We start from the raw sequence: 26,157 nt of genomic DNA on the forward strand, positions 1-26,157 counted from the left end.
AATCTCTTCTTCTGCAAGCCTTTTCTTGATCCTTCTTAAGGTTAATTTGCCTGTCTTCCAATTTACTCTGTATATATCTTGTTTGTATTTATTCTCACATAGTCTCTCCATTAGATTATAAGCTCCTTGAGGGTAGGGGTTTTTCCCTTTCTTTGTATCCTCAATGCCTGGCATATATTAGGTGCTTAATAGATGTTTAACTGATTTTTCTGGTAGCTTTTTCTAAGTTACTTAGCCACAAGACACTTGGGGAGGTAGGTCAAAGGACAATTTTTGTGGCAGATACATGCCAGTAATATTAAACGATTTAAGAAATGGAAGACTTCGGAGGCCAGCTAGTCCACACTGCATCTGGACAGGAACTTTTCTACAGCCTTCCCCAGGCTTCTCTACATCTTCCATCCATTGCTCCAATTTCTTCCCGCAGGGGCCAAGGACAAGCCCAAACCTAATCTCTTTTCCACATGGCGAGCCTTAAAATAACTGAAGGAAGATGTAATGCACCCTTCCCCATCTCCCTTAATCTTTTCTCTAGATTAAATATCCCAATGTCCTTCAACTAATTCTCCTTTGGAGTGACTTCCAGCCCCCTCATTGTCCTGGTTGCCTTTTTCTGACCACTTTGCAGTTCATCGAAGTCCTTCCTAAAACAGCAGGAAGATCTGAATTTCAAAATCCAGTTTCAGGTGCTTCCTGTGACCCTTAACCGGTCTGCTTCAATTTCCTCAATTATAAATTGGGAATAATAATAGCACCCGGGGTTGTTGTGAGGATCTAATGGTGTTTGCAAAGTACTTAGCATAGAGTTAAACACAAAGCAGGAACTTAATAAAAATTTATTCCCTTCTCTCCCCCTCCCTGCTAAAATATGACCTAAACATAACTCCTAGATGTTTTGCATTGTGTGTGCCCTGAAATGATATTGGCTCTTGTTAAGATACCCTATAGTTCAAAATAATTTTATTTTTATATTAGGAAGTTGGGAGGGGGGAAAATAAATCCTAAAGCTCAGTAACCCAATCCTATAGTTCATAAAAGCAATCACCCCGGAATATAAACTTATAGAAGTTGAATTAAAACAGCAGAAGAGACAAGGTGGAAAGACATGTAAAAACAAGCATGCAAGAAGAATCTGAAGATTGTAATTGTGGATACAGAACTTGTATTTGTACCCTCTAGCACACAATTACATTAATTTCTTAATTCTTCAATTACTGTTATAAATATCATACCTTAAAATGGAGTCAGTCTTTTAAAATCTGATATTTTAAGTTCCCTCTAATGGTATCTGTCTTAGGAACTAACAGTAGATGTTGCTTATTTCAAGATTCTGGTGCTGTGTCCTATTATGGCTCAAATTTTCTTCTGTGTCATTTGCTTACAATTCATAGCTTCTGGCAAAAAATACTCTTCCTAAACCTAAATATAGCAATTTGTTTCACTAGTAATATGAAATAAGCTGTGTTTTTTTACGTTATAAAATTATTAACACAATTCTGAATTATAATGGCCTCTTAAAATCTCTTTAAGAGAAATTAAGTATGTTTTTCATATTAGGAACACTTGATTCTTAAGTTATTTTGTGCTTAGCAGTTTTCAGAAGACCTCTTCCCAGAAACACCTAACAGCACACAGACATCTCCTACCCCAGGAATAGCATAGGTATGCTGTACAGAGAAATAAACACCTCTTTTGATCTTGGTCACAGGAAATCACGGGGTATGTCATAGGTGAAAATTCCAAATTTTCTTAGAAAAGGTCCATCTGTTTGAAGGGCTATATATTTTTAGTCAAATGGCTTTTAAAATATTAGTCAATTATTTTTAAAGCATAAGACTAAGAAACATGTATTAAGAGGCTCAGCATTCTTATAACAGGCCAGTGTAGGTGACCTTTATGGAACAGATGACATTGGGCTTTTCAAAAACCTTAAATTCAGTGTGATGGTGCTGTTCTGGAAATCAGCAAAAATAATTTTCTACTGAGAAACACTTGAAATAAATTTCCACTCCTGAGAGATGATACAAATTCTGGGATATTTATGGTGACTTGACCTATCCTTTAATCCTAATAGCTATTTCCTCCATCTTGGATTAGTTACCAAAGGAAAAAAACGGCAGCTATGTTATCTTGGCTCAAATTGTGATCTGAAGTAATCCTATCTGAATTTGAGCATCCATCCCATAATATTCATATCAAGTCAAACTTTTCACATACTGAATCTTTGAAATGATACATACACACACCCACCTAACATTCTTAATCAGTATTACAAGGGGCAGTCAATTCTATAGTAGCATTATATCTTGGTGATTAATCATTACATTGGAGTATAATAATATGGTGAAGGTTTGTTCTATTACATTAATGATATTGAAACAAATGTTGGGGAGCTTAATATCATGTAGGATATGATTGTGCTGTATTGGTTACAAAAGAGGATAAATATTAAGGTGGAAACAATATAGGTAATGGCAAAGCAAGATTAGTAAATTTCTGACAGCTCCAATAAAGACAATTGTTCCATAAATAGTTGTGGAGTTAAAACAGTATTTCCGATTTGTATGACCATTGTATTTCAAACGTTTCAACCTGTGTGCTCTCTAGTCTCTAAAGAGTACAAAAGGCTTTAGTTTAGATGGCTATAAGAAAAAATGAAAGTAAGACATCATTAGAGTTACAATCAGACAAGGGGGAAACCCAAAGCAACAGACAAGAACGCAGGAAATTTTAAGAGAGTACAGATGTCATGACATTTATTAAAAGGCATGCTCCAACACTAGAGTTGTTAGGAAAAGAGTTAAGTATAGATAATCAAGTAATAATAATCAGCAAATTCACAAACTTAAGAGAAATGGAATATACTGTAGTATACAGAAGCTTGAATTAACCATGCACTACGCAGTTAGAAAATATGTTTCTTTAATATTTTATCTTCTCTTTGCATTTATAACATAAGCATTTCAACAGACATGGAATCCTTTTTTCCTCCAATGCCACAAACTGCTTTACAAATGAAAGCTGGTACTGTTGCTTATCAAAATATACAAGACAATTGATGTTTTTATATAAAACCACTTTATACTTTAACTTGTTCCCAAAAACCTTTGTTTTTTTGTTTTTTTTTGTTTTGTTTTTTTGCCAGGTAAAAAAATGTTGTTACAAATATTTACAGCATTTTCTTGTGTTAGATGAACATTCTTACAAACTGAAAAAGGGAATTTTATGAACAGACCATGTAAAACACGATAGAATGTCAGAGGCTCCTAGCTGTGCTATTTTTTTTTCTTGAATACAGTACTGAAAATAATCCATTATCCCTTGCCTTTAACCCAAATCATTCTGTTCACATTTAAACTCCCATTTTTCACTAAGTGGTCCATTCACCAAATAGAAAATACAAAGAAAAGGCCACTTTGCATTGGGTCTTCTTTCAGAAAGGAGCTTGGGGGATAGTGGGGAAAGTTTAACAGAATGTCTCAGTAAAACCAGAACAGTCAGTCTTTGGTCAGAGCAATGAGGTGACGGTCCGATGCAAGAACTTGCTTGGTCAGCAATCTATGATTTGTGCTGCTATGGATCTGGGATGAACCTTTGGAGGATTTGGGTAACAATGTTAAAAAAAAATAACAAGAAGAAACAGAAGACTGGAATGTGAATTAAAAAGACAGTATGAAAGTAGCTATTTAAATATTCACTAATATCACAAACAATGCAGAAATCCAAGAACTTTTAAAAAAAAGTTTACAGTGCTGATCTAAGCTTGTCGGAAAGAAGCTTGTGATCATAACTAGTATCTCCCAGGACACTGGACCAGGCCATATGCCCCAAGTTACAAAAGATACCATGAGCACTACAAAGATTTGAAGCAGCGCTATTCCTAGATTCCTGCACAACGTTATACAATGAATATCAGATGGTAAAGGCAAAGAAGTAACTGAGACCTCATATAAAGAGTCACAATTCTTTGCATGTATGGATAGTCAGTGGGCCAACATATTAAAAAAAAAACCACAGAGTTTATGGAAATTGATTATACATAATTGTGAAATAGGGGGAAAGGACAATTAAGACTACTGAAGGCACATAAACTTTGGTCCTGGTTTTGTTTTGTTTTGTTTTGTTCCCCTCTACAAAAACCCCAAGTCAAATAGTATATTTTCAATTTTTTTCTTCTAGTAATTCACAACTCCTAGTATGCTAAGAATTTCTGCTCTGAAAAAAAAAAAGGTTACAAATAGTCTTGTATATTACAAACATATTCTAAAAGACAGCAGAGTTAAATTTTGCTTAAAAGAAAACCCCTGTGCAATCTGAATTATATTTCTTTCAGCACAACAGTAAAACTTTTAAGTGTGGCAGTTTTGTTCTAGATTACAGATCAGGACAAAGGAAAAGGCAAACAAAAATGGCTTGAAGCACAGATATAATATCATTTCTTGGTTTTAAAAATAGCAGTAAACGGAAGGGATTCAGTGTTCTCAGCCCTGTTATCTTTTGGTCAAATTTAGAGGAAGGATGAGATGACAAATTTAACAATGTATAAGCAAAACTGATACTGTAAAGTAACTTACACAGTCTTCCTAAAAGACAGATATTTTGAGTTTGTTTGCAAAATTATGTGTACAATACAGCGCACTACAGCGATGGCTCCCTTTAGTCTTTAAAATACAGAGGCTCAAAGACTCCAATCACTTAAAATTATTGCACACAAAATGGGGCTAATGTAAAGACACTCATGAGTGAATCAAATCATGAAAAATTATATTAAAACTACAAGTTTCCTTTGACATTCAATCTCTACTTTCAACTTTTAAAATAATAAAAACATTAAGTCAAAGCAGAAACACCCAGACTAAAATTATTATTATTTTAATCATGATAGGTCTTTTAGATCCTTTACATAATTTTCCTTAATTCCACTTATATGCAAAAGAAATCTGAAATGTTAAAGGAAAATGGAATTGTAATACCAAGCTAAATTCCATTTTTATTTTTCAAGTCTCAACTGGAATCCTACTCCAATGCCTCATCAATACTTAGGGATGATTTTGAATTCTTGAAGGGTTATCTATGTAGCAAAACAAAAATTCTGGATCTAAATACCAAGCTGAGAAGGCTTCAAGGAAACACTTAAGGTCATGAAGTATAGCTACCACTTGAAATCCAGTCAGATTGGTCCCATCACTAGAAGGTTGGCCATCAAAGGTTTTTCTTTTTTTTTTGGTGGGAAAGGGGGGGTAGTAAGGAAGGGCAATGATGCCAACTCATCTTCTAAGGCATAGGTCTTAACATTTATGACCTGCATCATTGGAGGGAGTACCCATACTTATGAAATCATGGATCTTTTAAATACTTTGTAAATGTTCTCCAAGTACCACTTCTAAGAAAAATAAAAATCGGTAAGACTATTTCCATTCTTACTTAAATGTAAGGTAATGATAGAGTGTTATATCAAATAAGAACATTCCTTGAGCCTTTTTAATTTTTCCACCTGAATTCATTAGTCATGCATTTAAAAGACACTTGTGCTAAATAGGGTCAAGTTCTTTATAAAAAAAAGGCAAAACTTTTTTGGGGGGAAGAAGAGGTGTGGGGGAGTCACTGACATGCTTTTTGAACCTGACATGATTTCATTGCTACAGGTGGCTCTAGAGTGAGAAAATTTGCTTAAATGCATGTAGACCGGGAATAGCTCTACAATTTATAGTCTTAAGAGAACTACACTGACAGAAAAAGTCCAAATTTCTTCAAACAACATAATCATAGTTATGTAGTCTCTTAGTCATTTCTAAACTTGAAAAAGTTATCAACACCCAACGTTCTACTGACTTTCACAATGAAGCTATCAGGTCATTCTGCTCTTCTCCAATAAGCTGTTAGTAGGGAAAAATAACAAGAGGGACTTTTTGATTTGTATTTTGTTCTGCTGTTTTTTTTTTTAAACCTGACTAGTGAATTATTTTAATCTTCTAAGAAAACAAGAACCTGTATTTCAGCCTAACCTATAATAGTCATAGTTTCATTTTGAAATCTGCATCTGTACTTCATCTAAAAGCCAAGAGACCTCCAAAAGCAATATAGCGTTCTTTTAAAATAAAGTACATAAACTTCAAAAATTAACACTACAGATCAACAGCAAAAATTAAAAAAAAATGCTTAGAAGATAGAGAATAAATGCATGCCAAAATTAAAAAAGCACACAGATCTTGATTTTCCACCACCCAATTTTTTTTCTTTTACAAAACCTGTGCCAACACATAGACTGTAGACCTCTATAATTCAAACAACAATAAGCCCAAAATGGATAATATCCATCATGTACTTGGGCTAATTTTAGACACAAATCGAATTTCTCCAAACACCCTATTTTTATACAAGAATATGTCTTTTCCAAATCTTAATTTAGATTAATTTTCTTTGTCAATAAATTAAAATGTTATGTGCATATGTATATACAATATCAGAATAGTGTATGTATGAATATATACGTATATACATACATACACATATATACACAAAGTCCCTGATAAGGATTCAAATGTTCTCTCAGATTTAAAGACCTGCTTCATAATTACATTCAACTCCATTATGATCTGCCTTCTATCAGTATTCCTTTGCCGCACTTAGCTTGACTATCTTATGAGAATAAGTTTAATAAGTCATATGGTATTTTCTAACCAAAAGAAGAATACAAATATTCCAATTAATATATGCTATGGAATAATGTAGCTCTTTTAGTATCCTAAGTACTGTGTGGATAAAAAAACACACAAAATTCTAGTTTATTACCTAAAAAATTAGTTTGTCTTTTCTAGCATTTAATAGATGACACACCAAAAAAAACCATAATTGCATGATGAAAACACACCAGATCACATGATTAAGGCTGCCTATTCAACCAATGCTAAAATAGTCCACTTCACGGTAACTTCATGTTCCTTCCTACTCTACCAGCTTATCATCATCATTGCCTAAATAGTTTCTGCTTGACTATCATAATGCTTTCCATTTCTGAATTTTATTAGAAAGATTACTATAGGGGGCAGCTAGATGGCGCAGTGGTTAAAGCACTGGCCCTGAATTCAGGAGTACCTGAGTTCAAATCCGGCCTCAGACACTTGACACTTACTAGCTGTGTGACCCTGGGCAAGTCACTTAACCCCCATTGCCTGCAAAAAACCAAAAAACAAACAAACAAAAAAGAAAGATTACTACAAGAAATTTAAGCTAGTTTTTCTCACAAGATCATCACTGTATTAAAATTAATGGCTGGTGTTATGGCAAGGAAACATGTTGAATGAATAACTGAGATGAATCACAAGTATTGAGACTTAAAATATCTATTCTTAAAACCTGAAATAAGTAAAAAGGGTTGACAAAAATGACTTCTTAAAAATGAAAAATGCTTAAAAAAATCTGATCAAGCATCAAACTCATAGTTAACCAAAAGTTGCTTAATAAAAAGAAACAAATATCACATTACACAATTACTGAAGCAACATTAAAATACACTCTTACATTCAACAAAATAAAAAGAAGACACCCCCCAACCCCGCTTCCCAATCCAATCTTCCCTTACTCTCCAAATATGTGGGCATTTAATAATGAAGCTATATTAACAAAGAAAAGCAAGTTCTCTCTTTAGTACTGAGGAAAAAAAAAAAAAGGAATCCTGAGACAACTTCTGAAGGGTGTACACAAGATCAATAAATTGGGACCATGCTGTACAGTGAAAAATTATCAAGTAAATGGCACTAACTTCTACCAGATAAAATTTGAAGAGGCCTACAGGGTATTATGCACTGAGTTATTACCAATCCCGCAACCCCTCCCCCCACCCCATTTCTGCACCAAAGCACCAAAAATTTGAATTCAGACTACTACTTATTGAAAACCATTTTTAAAATCACAATGAAAACATTTTAAATCCTAAAGATCAAAAAGAAAAAAAAAACCTTTCTTACATCTTTTATCCCACAATACAGTTTTCAAGATACTTTAGATAAAACTCTAAGCTATTGTATCATTATAAGCACATAATAAGGCACATAATAAGAAATTAAGTAAATACACAGTAATTTTGATTTAAGTATTAGATTATAGTGGTACAAAAAACCCTTGAGGTTTAATTTTTTTTTTAAAAGAAGACCTTACCAAAAATAACTTTTAAAAAATCTGTCAAACCATATGATAGACCTGAATATTTTCCTTAAGACTGTAAACTTTTTTATTATCTGAAAACAAATGTAAAAAAGTAGTTTTTAATCAGAACTATTTTTCCTTTTAATTTTTCCAGAATCATACTACACATCATTTCATGGGAAAAATGCCATTGTGAATTCAGATAAAACACGATTTTTACTCAATAAAAGCATTAATTAATCCTATAAACAGGTCTTGGTTCTATCTCAATCCAACTTGATTTGGGGAGAGTCAGGCACTGCCTTTCTCCAAAAATCTTACTTTCATAATCAATAAAATTAAGAACATAAGAATGATCCAGAAGGGTCCAATGAAAGAAGAAAAAGATCAATTATTTTTCATTAGGAATTTATACTTATAAATTTACTTTTGAGACATCAGAGTCCTTCAATTTGCCTTTGAATTCGTTATCATGTGTCACAAAGTAATGACCAAGAATTGCTATAATTCATGAACTAAAATCTCTCTGCACAGGAGTCACACTTTCTAGTCAGAGACAAATATATGAATTTTTGCTTACACAGAGTGATTTAAAAGTATGTTTAAATAGTTCAAACAGTAAAGGAATTTGGAAATGTTGTGTAAGCTTGATTTGGACCAAAAATTAAAAGGCTGTCCCCTGAAAGAGAATTGAACACAGGGCATCTGATTGAAAAAATATTCTTTTTTTATAGGATATTTCCACAGAAACTCTGGTGCGGAGAAATCATAACTCTTTTACCACATACTGACAGAAAATAATGGAAAAAAGGCAATCCCTTGATTCTTTACTGTGTATGAATACACTCACACGTCAAACTCAGTGAGAGTTTAATTCAATATTTTTAAAAGAGGCAGAATTCGTCTTAAGCTGCTTCAGTCTCTGTCTGAAGGTTTTACTGAAATTGTGGTCCAGTCTTAAAAGGAAAGTTCACAGAAAAGTCAAATTGTTGATTTTGAGAACGAGACTCGGAGGTGGTGGTTTTCTCCAAGATCATGATTATGCAGCTCAATAAGTGCCTGAATTGCTTCCTCCACGGATCCCAACTGGATAAGTGCCATTTTGCGATCTTTCCTGGCAAAGAGAACACAGATATTTCAGCAACGGTAAATCTCATACACTATAAATATAATTTAAATGTTCTCTTCAAAATTAAAATGTATACACACATACACACTCACAATGTGAACGGAACTATATTTATTGCTAAGAAATTCCTAAGAGGAAAGAACTTACTGGAAGAATTTGAAGGCTTTAACTGTACATCCAGCATCTGTAAATAGATTCTTCAGGTCATCAACCATAACCGAAGGTCTAAAAAACCAGAAAAAAATCATAAACTGCTTCATTCTTGACTACTTCAAATTAAATTATATTAACCTGCCATTAAAGCAAAATAATTAATTTAATATGTCTGTAAGTATCAAATCAAAGAACCCCCAAATATATACACAACCACCATACGAAATGTTTTCCATAGGTAATTTTATTCATCTTAACAATAACCAAGGGTTCTTTGATCTTACAGGAATCATTGCCTCCCAATCCACAGATGATTTAGGTTTAAGGTCCTCTTTCCAACTGGTGGTGTTTATTTGCATCTGCTGACCTCACTACTTAAAACCATTAACGGTACCCTGACCTCAAGCTTCTGCCCTGTCTTTAACCACTAGATTCAACAGTCTCTGGCTTCATCCTTGATCACTCAGCTTGACTTTCAGTATCCTTCCAGATGCCAAACCCACTCCTCTTACTTCTTGAAATTCTGTCTTCTCTAGAATTCTACTGACTGCTACTTTTCTGTCTTCTTCCCATCTCTTAAATGAGTACTTGAAAGTTTAATCTCTCCCTCTAAGCTTTTCCTATGCTCAGCTATAGGAACCACATCTACTGGTAGAGCTTTAACTAGATTACCTCCAAATCTATTCTAGCTATCATTCTTTTTCTAAGTTTCCTCTCCATCTGCTATTTCAAGTTTAATGTCTTACCACTAATCCTGCCCTCACAGCGTATTTTTTTTTAAATTAATCTGCTCCCCCAAAATAGCTCTCCCTTCCTGACTTTCTGGTACTTTTCACTATCTTCCAAGCTCAAAACCTCAGAATTAAAAATGGCTTTTCTCGGGGGCAGCTAGGTGGCGCAGTGGATAAAGCACTGGCCCTGGATTCAGGAGTACCTGAGTTCAAATCCAGCCTCAGACACTTGACATTTACTAGCTGTGTAACCCTGGGGAAGTCACTTAACCCCCATTGCCCTGCCAAAAAAAAAAAACCAAAAACCTTTTCTCCTTACTTCAATGTGTAAAGATAACCACTAAGTCCTAATGATCTTGTCTTCAACATCTCACAGATATTTCCTCTTCATTCTACTTCCCAATGCCCTATTGCAAGTGATGCTTGCAAGATATGGATTAATGAATTAGCTTTCCTGAGTACAGTGGCCTTCCTTTCTGTCTCTAGTCTTCCACTCTAATCCTTCTTGAGCTATTTTGCTAAAACAAAGTTGTAAAAACAAATCATACCTTTCATTGATATTTTCATACCATCATTCCCCTAATCATAACACGGAATGGCTCCCAATCGCCTATTATATCAAATGCAGGCTCGTCTTAATGTTTAGGCTTTTCTACAACATGGCCTCTTCTTACCTGTCCAGCTAAACCCCACAGTAACTAAACAGTATAAATATACCCTGCACTAATCAAGACAATCTCTTAACTGTCCCTTTAAAAGATCATGTTCATTCTTACCATTATTCTTATTTATTATCTAGATTATCTAAACTTGGATTGCCACATTAGCCTGTCCACATCTTGTCAAAATTCTATCCAGCCCACAAAATTCAACTAAGTTCTAGTCCTCCTTCACAGAAGTTTTTTTTTTAACCAACACTATGCTACACTTTATATATATTAATTTTGTTTCCCCAATCAATTTTTCTGAAAGTAGCAACTGAGTCAAATACTTATTTTGATAGGATACTTAAAAGTCCCTGAATCAGAGCTTTGACAATACTTTAAGTTCTACAAAATGCTTTATGTGGTGTCCCATTTTATCCTTACAACAACCCATAAAAATAAGTGTTATTATTGTCCTCATTTTATATAGATAAGGACATAGGCTGACATAACTTGCTCGGGGTCACAAAACTATTAAGTGTCTGAGGCAAGACTCAAACGCAAGTCTTCCTAAATCAAAATCCAGTGTTCTATTTACTATGCCACCTAGCTACTGCATTTGACTATTCGAAGTTATAACAAAAAACAAGTTTCAAAAGGAACATGTTATCAATCTAGATAAATTTGTCATAATAATTAGTGTGAGTCCATTCAATTCAAAAATATTTACTAACAAGCCAAAAATTAGAAAATTTTGCACTCTTCAGAATCTACTAAAATAAGAAGTAATTCTATTAAAAGTCAAGCATACTTAAAATTTTATTTAAAGATTAAGAGAAATTTCACAGTCAATTTGGCCCAAACCTGAATTTTAAAAAATTTCTCAATTCACTAAACTATCTTCAGCTGAAAAGGTACATTATAGTCTTTTAAAACCAAATACAGTTGAATAAGATTGAAAAAGAATGCTTTTGGGACATGTTTTGAAAAAAAAAAAGGCTTCAGTTATCAAATTATTCAAGAATAATCATATGAGTAGAATATAGGAAAAGGACAACTGAAAGCAAACACTGGCCTACCTTACTTATAGAGTGGTAGCAAATCAAACACTTTCTATGCTAATCAAGCTAGTCAATGGCAAACAATTAACTACATTTTGACATTATAGATATTGGGGGGAGGGGAGAAGAGGTGCTTATTTGCTCTGTGATAGATATGTATCACTGGAATAAACTGGCTAAAAAATATGGTGTGGTGGGGTTTTTTTTGTTTGTTTGTTTTTTGGTGAGGCAATTGGGGTTAAGTGACTTGCCCAGGGTCACAAAGCTAGTAAGTGTTAAGTGTCTGAGGCCGGATTTGAACTCAGGTCCTCCTGAATCCAGGGCTGGTGCTCTATCCACTTCGCCACCTAGCTGCCCCTGTGTTGTTGTTTTTTTAAATAAATGAATGAAAAGACATTTATTAAGAGCTTGCACTATGCCAAACTGCATGTGCTAAATCTTATTTTTTTAAAGTAATAAACATTTTTATTTATAGTTTAGAGTTACAATTTTTATCCCTCCTTCTCTCCCTCCTCTTCTCCCCCTTCCATGAGGTGGCAAGCAATCAGATATGGGTTATACATGTACGATTATGTAAAACAATGCCATATTAGTCAGAAAATCTTTTTTGAAAGCCAAGAGATTAACTAGCTGTCTCAGGATCCTGCAATTACCCAATGATTTAGCAAAAAAAATTAAACAAAAGGACTTAAAAAAATAAAACTTCACAATTATTTTATTATAGAAAGAATATTTTCAAAATACCATTTAACATGCCATAAGAAATTAAAGACTGAGATAAGGGATCACCCAGAAGCAATTTCACGGTTTACCAACTCTCTCCAACTATATTTAAAACCAATATTTCATAAATAAACTGAGTAAATAAGCAATTAGCTACATACGGGATGTTTGAAAGATGCAGGGTGGCAGATGGTGGGTAGATATTCTGGAAGTTCTTAGATCCAGGCTTCTTAAAACGATGTAAAGGACTATTGCTAAAATCCTTAGTCAAACCTTGGTCTTCTTGGCCTTCACGAGGAAGCTGGACTGACTGATGTTTCGACAGAGTAGCACGAAGCACCTTTCCATAAAGTCTCTGTCCACTCAGGTGGTTCATGGCTAACATTGGGGGAGCAGAAAATCAAGTTTGGGAATGAGAACAGTTTGAAGCCATATTCTGTCAAAATCAATATAGATAGTTTATCTTATGCTCTAGTTTAGTCCTACAAATTTGCCCAATTAGGGAGAAGGATGTGTAGGGCAGAATGAAGATGTGGCAAAATGCATACATTAATCTTTAAAGCATAAAAAAAGCTGCTTCAAATGAAATATAGACTCAAAGAATCCTAGTGTTAGAAGAATCACTGGAGGCCATCTAATTCAATTTCTTGATGAATGTATGAAATTCCCTCCTAAAATTATCCCACTCATAGTTTTTGAAAACCTCCACAATGGGGAGGAACTGCTTTTTAAAGTAATTCATTACATCTTAAGGCAGCTCACTAATTATCAAGAGAGAGGCAGCACAGTTTTACGGAAATGATGCAGGATTTGGAGTCAGAGAACCTGGGATTTGATCCTGTCTTTATCACCTGTGGGAGATATGACAAAACACAAACTCTTTGGGTCTCATTTTCCTTAATGGTAAAATAAAGAGACTGGATTAAGTGACCTCCATGGTTCCTTGAGCTCTAAATCTATATTCTGATTTTCTTCCTTTTATTGAACTGAAATATCGCTCCCTATAACTTCTACTTATATAGGTCCCTGGATCACACAGAAGAAATTTAATGCTTCTTCCATATAAAACCTAAGGACTATTTCAAGATGATTACCCTATTATCCCGTCTCCAGAGCCAAACTCCTAAGTCTTCTTTACTAGAGGTTAAATCTCTCCAGTTCCTTCAGAATCTATCATCTACTTGATTCATCACATGGCTCCCACTTGCTTTCCAAGAGAAAGGAGTCATCATCTCTATTTCTTTTACCGAGGAGGATTTATGATTTCTAGCCTTGTTATCTGTCACTGGCTCTGGATCTAAATTTTCTCTTATGTGTTGTCTCCCTAATTAGATTGTGAGTGTCTTGAAAGAAGGAGATGCCATACTTTTTCTACTTGGATCCCCAATGCCTGGGACATACTAAACACATAATTCTTTTTCATTCACAATTTCACGCTAGTTCCAGATCTGGTCTGACCAGGATAGTAAAGTGGGATTAACTTTTCTATTTTTTCTATAATTCTACCTTGTTAATATTGCATTTTACCCTAAACAACACTGAGATTAAAATTATATTTTTGATTACTAATTTTGTCTTCTAACAAACTGATTAGCAAGACAGCTGTCTCTTTAGCATTATTGGACCTGTTACAAGTGGAATTAATCTCTCATATCTATTTATGTTTAGGGCTTTGAATGAGGGGTGATGATTTTTACACTTGAGTAGCAAAAATTATGTCCTTTTCCTTATCCACCTAGCCGCCCATAATTCTACCTTTTAGTGTAATATAAAAAGAAGAAAAAATAGATCAGTTTTCTAATCTACTGTATTCCTTTCATGAAATAAATTTCTTCCATCTTAACATTCAGGTAAAAGAGCTCTGCAATTATAGTTAGTTACACTACTAAGCACATGCAAAAGGTTTTTTTAGCAACATTTTAATCAACATTAAGTTTTCCTGTGTAGTATTACAGGTCTTTTTACTTTTAAAAACCATGGTTTCATAAAAATATATAAAGAATTTAGGTAAAGAATTCTTTATTTGAATGATAAAATGGAAGAAAATCTTTCCATAAAAAGAAGCCAGTAGATTAGAAGACTGATCTACATCCTACCACATTTTATGTTATTACCAAAAGGGAGAATTATTACCAATTAAATTACACTAATTAAATTCTGCTGAATATAGACAATAAAATACTTCTATAAATTTTTTAAAAAGGAAATAATTTTATTGATCTTAACTTACTTAAATAACCATCACCCTCAATTAAAGTCTTAAATATTAACAAAAACAATATACATGGAAATAAATTAATTGAGATCTCACAAGTACAATAATGCTTAAAGGAGATAGCTCAGGTGCTCTATATGCCACATCTATAGTACTGTGCATAGTTCTGGTTGCCACATTTTAGAAAGGACATCGAGAATCTAAAGAGCAATCAGAAGGATGACCAGCTTAGTGAGAGACCTAGACACCAGAAGTGTCAAACTCACAGCCTGAAAAACTTCTGAATGATGCTGGAACCCAATTAAAGTGCAGGAAAATGCCACAACTAACTAACTAACTAACTAAATGAGATCTGTGACTATCTGTTTCCCCTTGAGTTTGACATCCACAGCCACACAGCCCATGTTACACAAGGATCAGTTGAAAGAAATGGAAACATTTAGTTTTTAGAAGAGAAGACTTAACAGGGTCTTGATAGATTCTTCACATATCTGATAAGCTCGAAGGTAGAATAGTGTTTAACTTTTTTTTTTTTACCAACTGGCTCCAAAAACTAGAACTAGAAGAAAAAGGTAGAAGGTATAGAGACATGGCCTTGAGCTGGATGCAAGAGAAAACCTAACAATGCTAATACCCCCATGTAGAATGGGCTGCTTGACTTCACTAGCTTTCTTTTTTTTTCCTTCCACTTTTTTTTTTACTAGCTTTCTTTAAACAGAGGTTGATTACCACTTTTCCTACTCCTATACAAAGAAGGCATTCCTGTGGAATATGAGTTAAAAAAGATAGTTCCTAAAGTCCCTGTATATAGGCCATGGCACCAATTAAAATTTGTTTAAGACAAAATCATAAAGCAAAATCTGATGCTATTATTTTGTACAATGACACTATTAATACTATTGTATTTCAAACCAGCTTCACAATAAACACAAATAATGGAACATAATACATGTATTAATACCTAGTTGAGCTTGATTTGCATCTGCCATCTGAACCAAGGCATTTTCTTTCTTATTAAACATAATTTTCACACGCTGTACATCACCATACACCCCTGTGGAAATTTTTAAAAAATAGTATCTTTTTCAGTACATAATGATATAAACTTTAATTTCTTTTGATAAGCACATTTAAATAATTTACATTTATCTAACTGGTCATCTACAATAGAAGTTTAAAATTTCATCCATCTCAAATGTATATCCAACAAACTCAAAACTTAAAATACAATAGACACTACCATATCCTAGACAACAAAAATCCGTAAAACGTTATAAAACAGTAGATCCTATACAATGGCTAAATAAAATCAGAACAATTAATCTTACTGTTTTATGAGCCATCCTTCAGCTAACAATAGTCATCCTACTATTTATACTATTAAGATTTCCCCTCCATGTCAGTAGATTCTCTCAAAGTCCTGTCATATGCCATTGAAATTAAAACAAATGGCATCTTTTTTTAAGACTGAAGGTTAAAATGATAGTGTATATAAGAGAAATCCAGTTTTTCAAATGAGTAATGATGGCAGCCCCCAAATTTCTCTATTTTAAGCTTTAAAAGTAATAAAAATGAACTTACCAAATAGGATAAAAAGTCCATGTGGTGTGATAGCCTATTTTTAAAAAAAAGCACAAGCTTTACTTTTCCCTCAAATAGTAAATGCTTACAGAGGTTATTAAAAATCTGCCAAAATTTAAATGTGAATGCATTCAATTAAAATGAACCAGCAACACTGAGGTATTCTCCAAAATTCCTCATCCTCACCTAAGCCACTAATATTATAGAGACAAACTTTGAAAAAGCTCATTATTACACCAAAGAAAATATTTTTCTTGAAACAGGTTTCCAACTTTGAATTAACGCAACATAGGCTCTATGTCTTGTACAAGACAATCATTTTACAAAACCTCAAATGCATTCAAATTTTAACAGTCTAACTTCTTGCAAAAAGAAAATGAACTTTAATAGGTCACATCAGATCTCTTCAACAGGAGTTGTTTAGATAGCTATTAACAAAATTTGATAAATGGATATATTTTATGTAAATTTATTTTCAAAGAATAATTTTGGAGTCAACTCCTAAGAGATCAAAACATGGCTTCATCTGCTATGACCTACATACCCAACTGGCCAATTGAAGTTCTACCCTAAATGCTTTATCATAGCCTAAAGGTGGCCATTTGATCATTAGAACATGAAAGTCTTTAAGATGGTCCAGGCTTTGACTCAAAGCCAAAAACCAGCCTAGCTAAGTTAAAAAAAAAAAACAAAACAACAAACCTTTATACCAAGTACATTGCTTCAATGGTAGTTGCTTTTAAAAATATAAAATATTTGGGGCAGCTAGGTGGTGCAGTGGATAGAGCACTGGTCCTCGATTCAGGAGGACCTGAGTTCAAATCTGGCCTCAGACACTTTACACACTTACTAGCTGTGTGACCCTGGGCAAGTCACTTAACCCCAACTGCCTCACCAAAAAATAAAAATAAAATAAAATGAAATATTTGAAGAATATGCTTATATATACAAGTTATCACGCTTATTGAATCTCTTACATATATTGATTTTCAACTCACATCAGGATTGAGGTTGCTGACAAGCAGAACAGAATTTCCGGGTACACCAGGAACCCCAGGAATTGCCATCCTTCCAGTGACAGCAGAGGTTGTGATGGTTAAAGGACCAAGTGCTCCAGGAACAGCTGGAACTGAAAGACCTTTACAAAAATATCAGAGATATTTCATTTTTTTAGTTATCAGGAGCATTAACACAGTTTTAGATCATTTCTATCTTTAAAAATCCAAATAGAATAAGAAAATAAATGAAATAAGGTCTTAACAATGTCATCTATCACCTGTTGACTTTTTTCTCAATAGACCTACTTGAGGACCAAGCCTTATAGGGCTACCCCATTGAACAAACATTTCTACATTTGAGTTAACAGATCTTTAATGTAAAGGAGCTAACAATCTCCTCAAGGGGGATAGACATATACAAGAAGTATAATACAAGGTAGAGTGTGATAGAGGCAAAGGAGAAAAGATCCTTAAAATTACTCTAAGAAATTGAAAGGAGGAAAAAGATCACTTTCAGATCTCGCCCAAGGCACGCGCCCACACACACACACACAATTTATGGGTCTGTAAAGCAGAGAAACTTTCCTGGGGGTGGTGGCACTTTAACTGGCTCTTCAAGGAAAAGAATTTCAAGAGATGGAGATGAGAAGGGGAAGTGTTCTAAGCATCGGAGATATCAGAAGTACAGGTTCAAAAAGTAGCCTGCTATTGGATCTATTCTCTTCCAAATGAGATATTTAACTATCTCAGAGTAAGATTCATTGTACCATCTAGGAGGAAGACATAAAATATTCCCTTTACTTTCTGAAATAGACTGACTTTAGCAAATTTATCCAAAAAGTAAACTTTTGTAAAGTTATTTATTTTTACCCTGTTGTTAATTTCCATCAACCTTTTCTCAGGACAAAAATTATCCAGTCTCTTAAAAAAATTGGTAAAGAGGACTGCTTACTCCCGATAACAAGCTTGAATTTTTCTAGTCCTGTCATTTCAGCACTAGAATTTTGTTCCCTTCCTTTGTATTCACAATGTAAAAAAACTAGTATCACTAGAACCAAAATGCTTTCATCTCAAAACTTCATTTAATAAGCTATTAATTCCCCAATTCGTCAATTCTACCTTCTCAATTAAGTATAATTTTCCTTATACCAAACTACCAATTACAACTATTGAAAGACTTATGAAGCAACACAACACCTTACTTTAATAGGAAAAGTATGCTTAATAAAAATATAATCTAAAAAATGTATGCTGCCTCTTTGCTAGAAAAGGTCTGAATCCCAACAGCCAAAGCTCTCATAAATGAAAGGAAAATGCATGAAGATTACTATACTAATCAACTTTAACACTGACTAGGAAGTTAAGGGCTTTAGGAAAATAGTGGGGCATTTCAGCAATTCCTGTTTGAAATGATTGTGAGATTGTACCTTTCAATAGCTACATGAAGCCCATGGATAAGAATAACCTTGCCCTTGGCCACAGTATGGAAAGGTTCTATGTAGCTATTTAAAGAAAGAGCAAACATCACAATCAGTTGAAAGTTGCTGTAATGTAAGAAAAGTGTTGAACACCATACATTTATCTACATAAAATTAGAGATCGTCAATCCTAGACATACAAGCATCCATTATTTTCCAACTAACAATCAGGTAACTACTATTACTGGTGTCATTTTTAAGTACATGGAAGAAAAAGTCAATTAGTTTCATTCCCTCTAAATTAAAATTGGGAATTTTAATATATAATATTTGAGAAAGATAAATAAGGGTCTATCTCATGATAGAAGAACTCTCCAAATGATAACCACTAGATGGACAAAGTATTCCCTCAAAAACATATGATGCATTCCATACAAGCATTTCTTTCCAAATTCACTGACAGAAATGGTTTTCTGATGCTATAATTCAAAGAGTGAGAACTATTATGATCACCTTAATGGAGACCAGACCTCTTAAGACTACCTACTGTAGTCAACCCTCAATTATCTGTGCTCATCTGATCTTTTCCTAAAACTGACTTATCAGCTCCTACCATCCAGAACCTGAATGAAAGGTCCTAGAAGCTGCTGGAGGACACCAATGTAGCAAGAAGAGCTTTGATCCCAAGGTTAAGCTATGTGTATACAGCCACAAATTAACTATAATGATTATAAGTAGCAAATGGTAATATACACAATAAGATTAACCACACTACATCTCCTACAATTTAATTTGTATACCTTTATTTATCTTGATATAATTTCAAGAATAAACCTACCTGTAGCTTGAGGAAACCCAATGGCTGGGGCAAATCCAGCAGCCCCTGCATATGGTGAGGAAATTATACCAGGTGCACCTAACAGAAGAAAACAACAACAGCAAATATAATAGCTTCAACAAATGAGACTGCTAACAGAAATATAAAGCAGTGGCAATCTACCACTGTGTCATTTTTGTTAGACATCAGTCCCCCAACTTCTGAAGGACCTGCTCAAATAAGTGACTGCTATTACTAAAAGCACTGCTACAACAAAAGCCTCTGCTAGAGGTAAGCAACCTCAAATCCCAGATGGAGAGGACTGTGTGATTCGTAGCAGGGGGTCACTACTACTATTCAGCTAAATTTTGTGTTAAAAAAGCATAGCTATGCCAGAAATCTTTCATCACTTACTGAAACTTCCTTGTATGGAGATAGAAAACATTAAATGGCTGGGGAGGGACCCAACCATAAAAAGTTTGTAATTTATTTGGAAAAAAAAAAAAAACCAACAACAGACTAGGTGCATAAGAGGAAATATAATACAAGGCTCTATCTCTATCTATCAATACACAGCACACACATCTCTCTCCTCTTTCTCTCTGAGCGCCAAAGGAGATTTACAGTCTCCTTTTGTAGAGAGGGGTAAAGATGTTACTAGGGAAGGCTTAACCAAGAATGTGAAGTGAAGGATGGGGGGGGGGGGGGAGGGGGGGGAGAAGAGATTTTGGAAAGGGGAAACCTCATAAGATATGAGGTTATAAATAAATATGAAGTTATCTGTGCAATTTTATTCCTATGAACTAAACAATTATTTAAAGAAAAGTTTTTATCAGCTGGACAATATTTCGCAAGAATTACCTTTATCAATATAGGCCAAGGATAATTTCCCCAAATTTTCATGTTTACGTAAAATTATGACATCACAAACATAGGAATACTTTTTCTTGAATAGAAAAAAGCAGAGATTTAGATGTCAAAGGTTTGGGTTGGTTACAGCTGCTTGTATGTGGGAAAGGGTGATAAAGAGAATACTGGAATTGGCATTAGAAAGACCCAAGCCTGAATCCTCTCTCAGACACTAAGTAGCTGTGTGGCCCGCAAGTCATTTAATTTCTCTTGCACTTAAGTTATCTCATCTTCAGATGGGGGTAATATTAATTTCCCCTACTTCACAGGGTTGTTGTGACCATCAAATGAAATTATACTCTTGCAGTCAGATACATTAGCCATTATTGTTATTATTTAAAACAAAACAATGAGAATCCCAAATTAAGGCAATTGTCTTGATTTATTCCTTTAGTATGTAAGATTTCTTTAAAAAGAAAGAATGCCATGAGAATACAAATATTCAAATAAAAGCAAAACTAATAAAGCAGACAAAAAATTTAAGGTTTAAAAGATACCTGCTACCCTTCCCACTATATAAGTGAACAAATAAAGTAAACTAGTTGATGATTTTCCCCCTTGATTATAAAAATATTTTTGGGGCAGCTAGATGGCGCAGTGGATAGAGCACCAGCCCTGGAGTCAGGAGTACCTGAGTTCAAATCCGGCCTCAGACACTTAACACTTACTAGCTGTGTGACCCTAGGCAAGTCACTTAACCCCAATTGCCTTGCTTAAAAAATATATATACATATATTTTTTCCCTTCATGGACCATAGAACCATAATTACCTACCTAATGATTTCTTTAAAGAAAAGGAATCACTCTTCCTGAATATCACATACTAGTTCATTTCTCATTTCTTTCTGGACTTGTGCTTCTACATATGTATGGATAAAATTCCCTCCATTAATATAATTTGCAACTTTTCTGTAACTTAATGTTTTTGAGTTACCATGAGCATTGAGAGGTTAATCAATTTGCTCAAGGTCATGGAACCAGCATATGTCAGAGGCAGGAGCTGAAAGACAGTCCTTTCAAGACTCTGAGGCCAGCTCTGTATCTGCTTTACCATGTTGTCTCCCATGAGACCTTTAAAACGGTCTTTAAAACAATTTTAGGAATGCTAAGCTAGATGAGCAAAAAAACCCCAAACCCAAAAACAGCCCAAGATGATGGTAGAGAGTAGCTGCAAGGAGAAGAGACAGTATGACAGGCTTAACAAAAGGTCTGATAGCTTCCCTCTAGAACCCTGAATACTCTGATTAGAACAAACATCAAGTGAGCAGGAGCAACATGAAAGGATGGCAGCTACACTCAAAGATCTTACTGTAATCAGATTTCTCTCTAAAGCATAATTTTTATTTTTGTTCTTCAGTCCTGTCTGACTCTATAGGACTTCCATCTGTGGCTTTCTTGACAAAGATACTGGTGTGGTTAGCCATATTTTCCCCTCCAGATGAAAAAACTGAGGCAAACAGGGTGAAGTGACTTGCCCTGGGTCACACAGCTAAGTAATCTGAGGCCAGATTTGAACTGAAGAAGATGAATCTTCTGACTCTAGGCCTGGCACTGGATCCACTGCACCTCTTTGTACTTTGAGGTTTCTTCCCACCCCTGCTTCTTTTTTTTGTTTGTTTTATAATAAACTTCTAAAACAAACAAAAAAAAAGATACTTCAAGCAGGTTTATCTTACTAGGATCTCCTTATCAGCCCACTTAAGCCTAAAGAATGACACTGTGATTTTGCTTAACAGTAAAAAAAAAAAAATCACCTCAATAGGCAAAGAACCTATTCATATTTTTTAAAAAAAAAATTCAACACTACACACAGCAGGTGGCAATCATGTGATCTGTAACAAGTAATCAAGGTTCCCTGATCCCACCTGTGAATCCTTCCTTCAGAGTACCTACCATCCTTAAGAACAAATGAATTTGAAATGTGAAAATAAGATATGTATGAGCCATAAAGCTTAGAACTTTGAAAATTATTAGAATTGGGGACAGCTAGATGGCCCTGGATTCAGGAGGATCTGAGTTCAAATGCGACCTCAGACACTTAACACTTACTAGCTGTGTGACCCTGGGCAAGTCACTTAACCCCCAATTGCCTTACCAAAAAAAAAAGAAAGAAAGAAAATTATTAGAATTATTTTCAATGAAATAGAAATGAGAAATTTCTTTATTAAAAAGTGTTGCTGGGGGCAGCTAGGTGACACAGTGGATAAAGCACCAGCCCTGGATTCAGGAGGACCTGAGTTCAAATCTAGCCTCAGACACTTGACATTTACTAGCTGTGTGAGCTTGGGCAAGTCACTTAACCCTCATTGCCCTGCAGCAAAAAAAAAAAAAAAAAAAAGAAAAAGTCTTGCTGTATGGAGGAAGGAAGCCATTTGGCTTTCACATACTTTAAGCTCTGGTCTAGATTCATTTGCTAAGAAACCAATTAAGCTAGATAGTTTGTATGCTAATTAAAATCTATCCTAGCCAGAAACCCCTTCTGGGACAGAAATGACTAAAAAATATGTCTATTATTCATGAAGATTGTTAAATATACAGAAAATACATTTCTCACTAATTACAAAGCCTCTTTTAAATAATTAACTCCCCAAATGGAAATTATTATGTCTATTATGTTATAATTATTTATAACAGCAAAAATTTAAGTTAGGAAGTAAAGACTTCATAAAATATGACAAAATTAGCCCAAATATTAATAGCTAATAAATATATCACCTTAAATTTATATTAATACTTTATAGCTTTTAAAGTGCTTTCACACACATATATTGATAGTTCACTCTGTATGACAACCCTGTGTAATACATTAGTGGGAAGGGAAATTTTCTCTCTCTCTCTCTCAAAAAAAGTATTCATATGCAGAAACATAAGAATTGAGACCTTACTCATCCCAGTAGAAAAGTAGATGTTAACCTCTCTGAGAAAGTGGGGGAGGGGTGGGATAGTGCTTCTATCAATACCATAAAAAACTCCCCCACAGAAGAACAGCTGGACAGATCAGACTTATACCCAGACCACTGTATGCCTTTACTTTTATCCAGAAAAAAGAGTTCAGAGTCCTGTTCCCAACTCATGGTAGTCACAAAGACATAAAGTGAAGATCCACACTTTGGGTGTGGGGGGAATTGGGGTTAAGTGACTTGCCCAGGGTCACACAGCTAGTAAGTGTCAAGTGTCTCAGGCCATATTTGAACTCAAGTCCTCTTGGATCCAGGGCTGGTGCTCTATCTATCCACTGTGCCACCTAGCTGCCCCCACACTTTGTTTTAATATTATATATGATTTGTTTTGTGTGATAGGCACATAAAGTATTAAATGTCATAGGTGGGATTGGAACCCAGGTCTCTATTACCTCAAAGCTGGGCAGTTAATAAAATCTCAAAAAAACCTATCTGGATGGTGCTATGCTTTTGAAGGAGGCACTGTGGACCAGTAAAGATTCATTTGAAAAACAACAAAAAAAATCTACATCTTGGGGTGAAATGAGCACTGGAGATGTTTGGAGTCAAAAGATCTGGATTCTTCTCTCTAATCTGCCATTTATGAACTTCTCTCTAAAATGAGGGCACTAGGCTAGATTAGTTCTAAGATTTCTTCCAAATCTAAAATTTTGTAATTCTGTAATTCTAATTCATGTTTTGATATCTCCCCTATGGAGACTAGAATTTTGCAGTTCGAATTGTCTAATCAAGTCCAAAGCTTCTCAATTCTATAAAAACAGCTAATTCATCAATGAAAATTCCACACGCTTTAAGAATGTCCCACAGAGGAAAGGATAAAGATAATAAAAACCATGCCCCAAACCTGACATGACAGTAGGACATCTATTTATACCAACTTAGGAATGGCAATAGTTTTTGTGAGCTCTTAACATTGCTTAGAATGCATTTGGTGACCAAAATATTATTGGGGGGAGAGGAGAGATGAGGGTTAAGTGACTTGCCCAGGGTCATACAGCTAATAAATGTCAAGTTCCTGAGGCCACATTTGAACTAATCCACTGCACCACCTAGCTGCCCTGCCAAAATATCAGCTGTAATAAATGTTTACACTCCCATAGTCCCAAAGCCACAAAAAAATCTTATGGCAGCTAACCATGAATCAAAATGAAGAAAACCTTTAAACTGAGAAATGATGAACACCAGAACCCTAATACACTGAAAAAGCAATACAGTTATCTTCCTACATTAAAGAACACCACAAATGCCTTTGCCTTTAGGAACACAAGTAACAAAAAAACTCTAAATATCACAATTGTAACTTTTGCCAGAGATAGTGTGATGTCATCAGACAATCGAGCCTCATAAAAATGGAAACTGATGGTCAGCAGAAAAGCAATGGACAGGTGCCCAGTGGTTCTGAGCAGACTGCAACATGTTACAGTTTTAAAGAAATCAAATACAGAACATCATCACAGAAGCAGGAGGGAAAAAGATTATGCACAAATCAATAACAAGGGATAGTGCTCCCCTGGTGTCCTCACATCAAGAATCTGAGAAGGGGCAGCTAGGTGTCGCAGTGGATGGAACACCGGCCCTGGATTCAGGAGGACCTGAGTTCAAATCTGACTTTAGACACTTAACACTTACTAGCTGTGTGACCCTAGGTAAGTCACTTAACTCCAATTGCCTCACAAAAAAAAAAAAAAAAAGAATCTGAGAAAGGTACCAAATATACTAGGTAGATCCCCTCTGACAAACTTAAAGAACATGGGCAATTATTGTTCAATTAAAGGCAGGCAGGCACAGATGGACTGTACTGGTGGAGAATACTCTTATTTATGAAATCAAGTCAAGCTCCACAGTGGAGTGTGGACATGTCTAAGACATGCTAAAATGAAAAGAATAATGGACTCAATAAGATGGAAAACCTAGGTTTAAACCCAGGGTCTACTACTTAATGTGTGGTTACTTATTTCATGTATTTTACTGGGACATGAGTTTCCTCATATATAAAAGGAGGGGTTTCAACCACTTGATTCTTAATGGATTCATCAAGCTACAACAGTCTGTGATTCTATGTGTTTCTTTGAATATAGTCCAAAACCAAATATGAATATCTAGGGATAATCTATGGTCATAAAATTTCAACTCTTTGCCCATCATTACTATAACCAATCCCAAATTATATCAAGTACCACAAAAATGAGTCAGTCTCTATCATTTTATATAGCCCAACTCCACCGCACTTAGATGTACTGTCATATATCCTGAAGACAGTCAAGTATTAATTGGGAAAAAAATTATTATCCTATGTAAAAGATAAGGATAAGGGGGCAGCTAGGCGGCGCAGTGGATAAAGCACCGGCCCTGGATTCAGGAGTACCTGAGTTTAAATCCGGCCTCAGACACTTGACATTTACTAGCTGTGTGATCCTGGGCAAGTCACTTAACCCCCATTGCCCCGAAAAAAACAAAAACAAAACAAAACAAAAGATAAAGATAAGATAGTTTCTGTTTCTCTTAATTTTTTTGTTTCAGATTTTATTAATGTGATAGTAATATAGAAAGTATATTTATAGAATTATGAGTAAAGTATCTTGACTCAGATGTCACAATGAGCAACACTCTCCTGGTGATTATGGATCTTTTAAGATACACCCACGGTTTTGCAATGACTAGTCATAATGTAGG

The 26,157-nt window shown here is 34.7% G+C and overlaps 1 protein-coding gene across 9 annotated transcripts in view; it reads right to left on the minus strand.

The window, feature by feature from the left end:
* Positions 1-2,905: 2,905 nt before the first annotated feature.
* PTBP3 (polypyrimidine tract binding protein 3) overlaps positions 2,906-26,157 on the minus strand; it is a 108,613-nt gene continuing 85,361 nt past the window's right edge. For all 9 annotated transcript variants that reach the window (XM_043976799.1, XM_043976806.1, XM_043976801.1 and 6 more), the window contains 7 exons: positions 19,637-19,714; positions 17,381-17,520; positions 16,383-16,416; positions 15,763-15,855; positions 12,748-12,964; positions 9,422-9,499; positions 2,906-9,259 (listed from right to left, as the gene is read on the minus strand). In XM_043976799.1, coding sequence (XP_043832734.1) covers positions 9,127-9,259; positions 9,422-9,499; positions 12,748-12,964; positions 15,763-15,855; positions 16,383-16,416; positions 17,381-17,520; positions 19,637-19,714 — 773 coding nt within the window. In that variant the 3' untranslated portion in view covers positions 2,906-9,126. The remainder of the gene's footprint in view (positions 9,260-9,421; positions 9,500-12,747; positions 12,965-15,762; positions 15,856-16,382; positions 16,417-17,380; positions 17,521-19,636; positions 19,715-26,157) is intronic.

The sequence above is a fragment of the Dromiciops gliroides genome, chromosome 1 (genome assembly GCF_019393635.1).
Source record: "Dromiciops gliroides isolate mDroGli1 chromosome 1, mDroGli1.pri, whole genome shotgun sequence".
Classification (NCBI taxonomy): domain Eukaryota; kingdom Metazoa; phylum Chordata; class Mammalia; order Microbiotheria; family Microbiotheriidae; genus Dromiciops; species Dromiciops gliroides.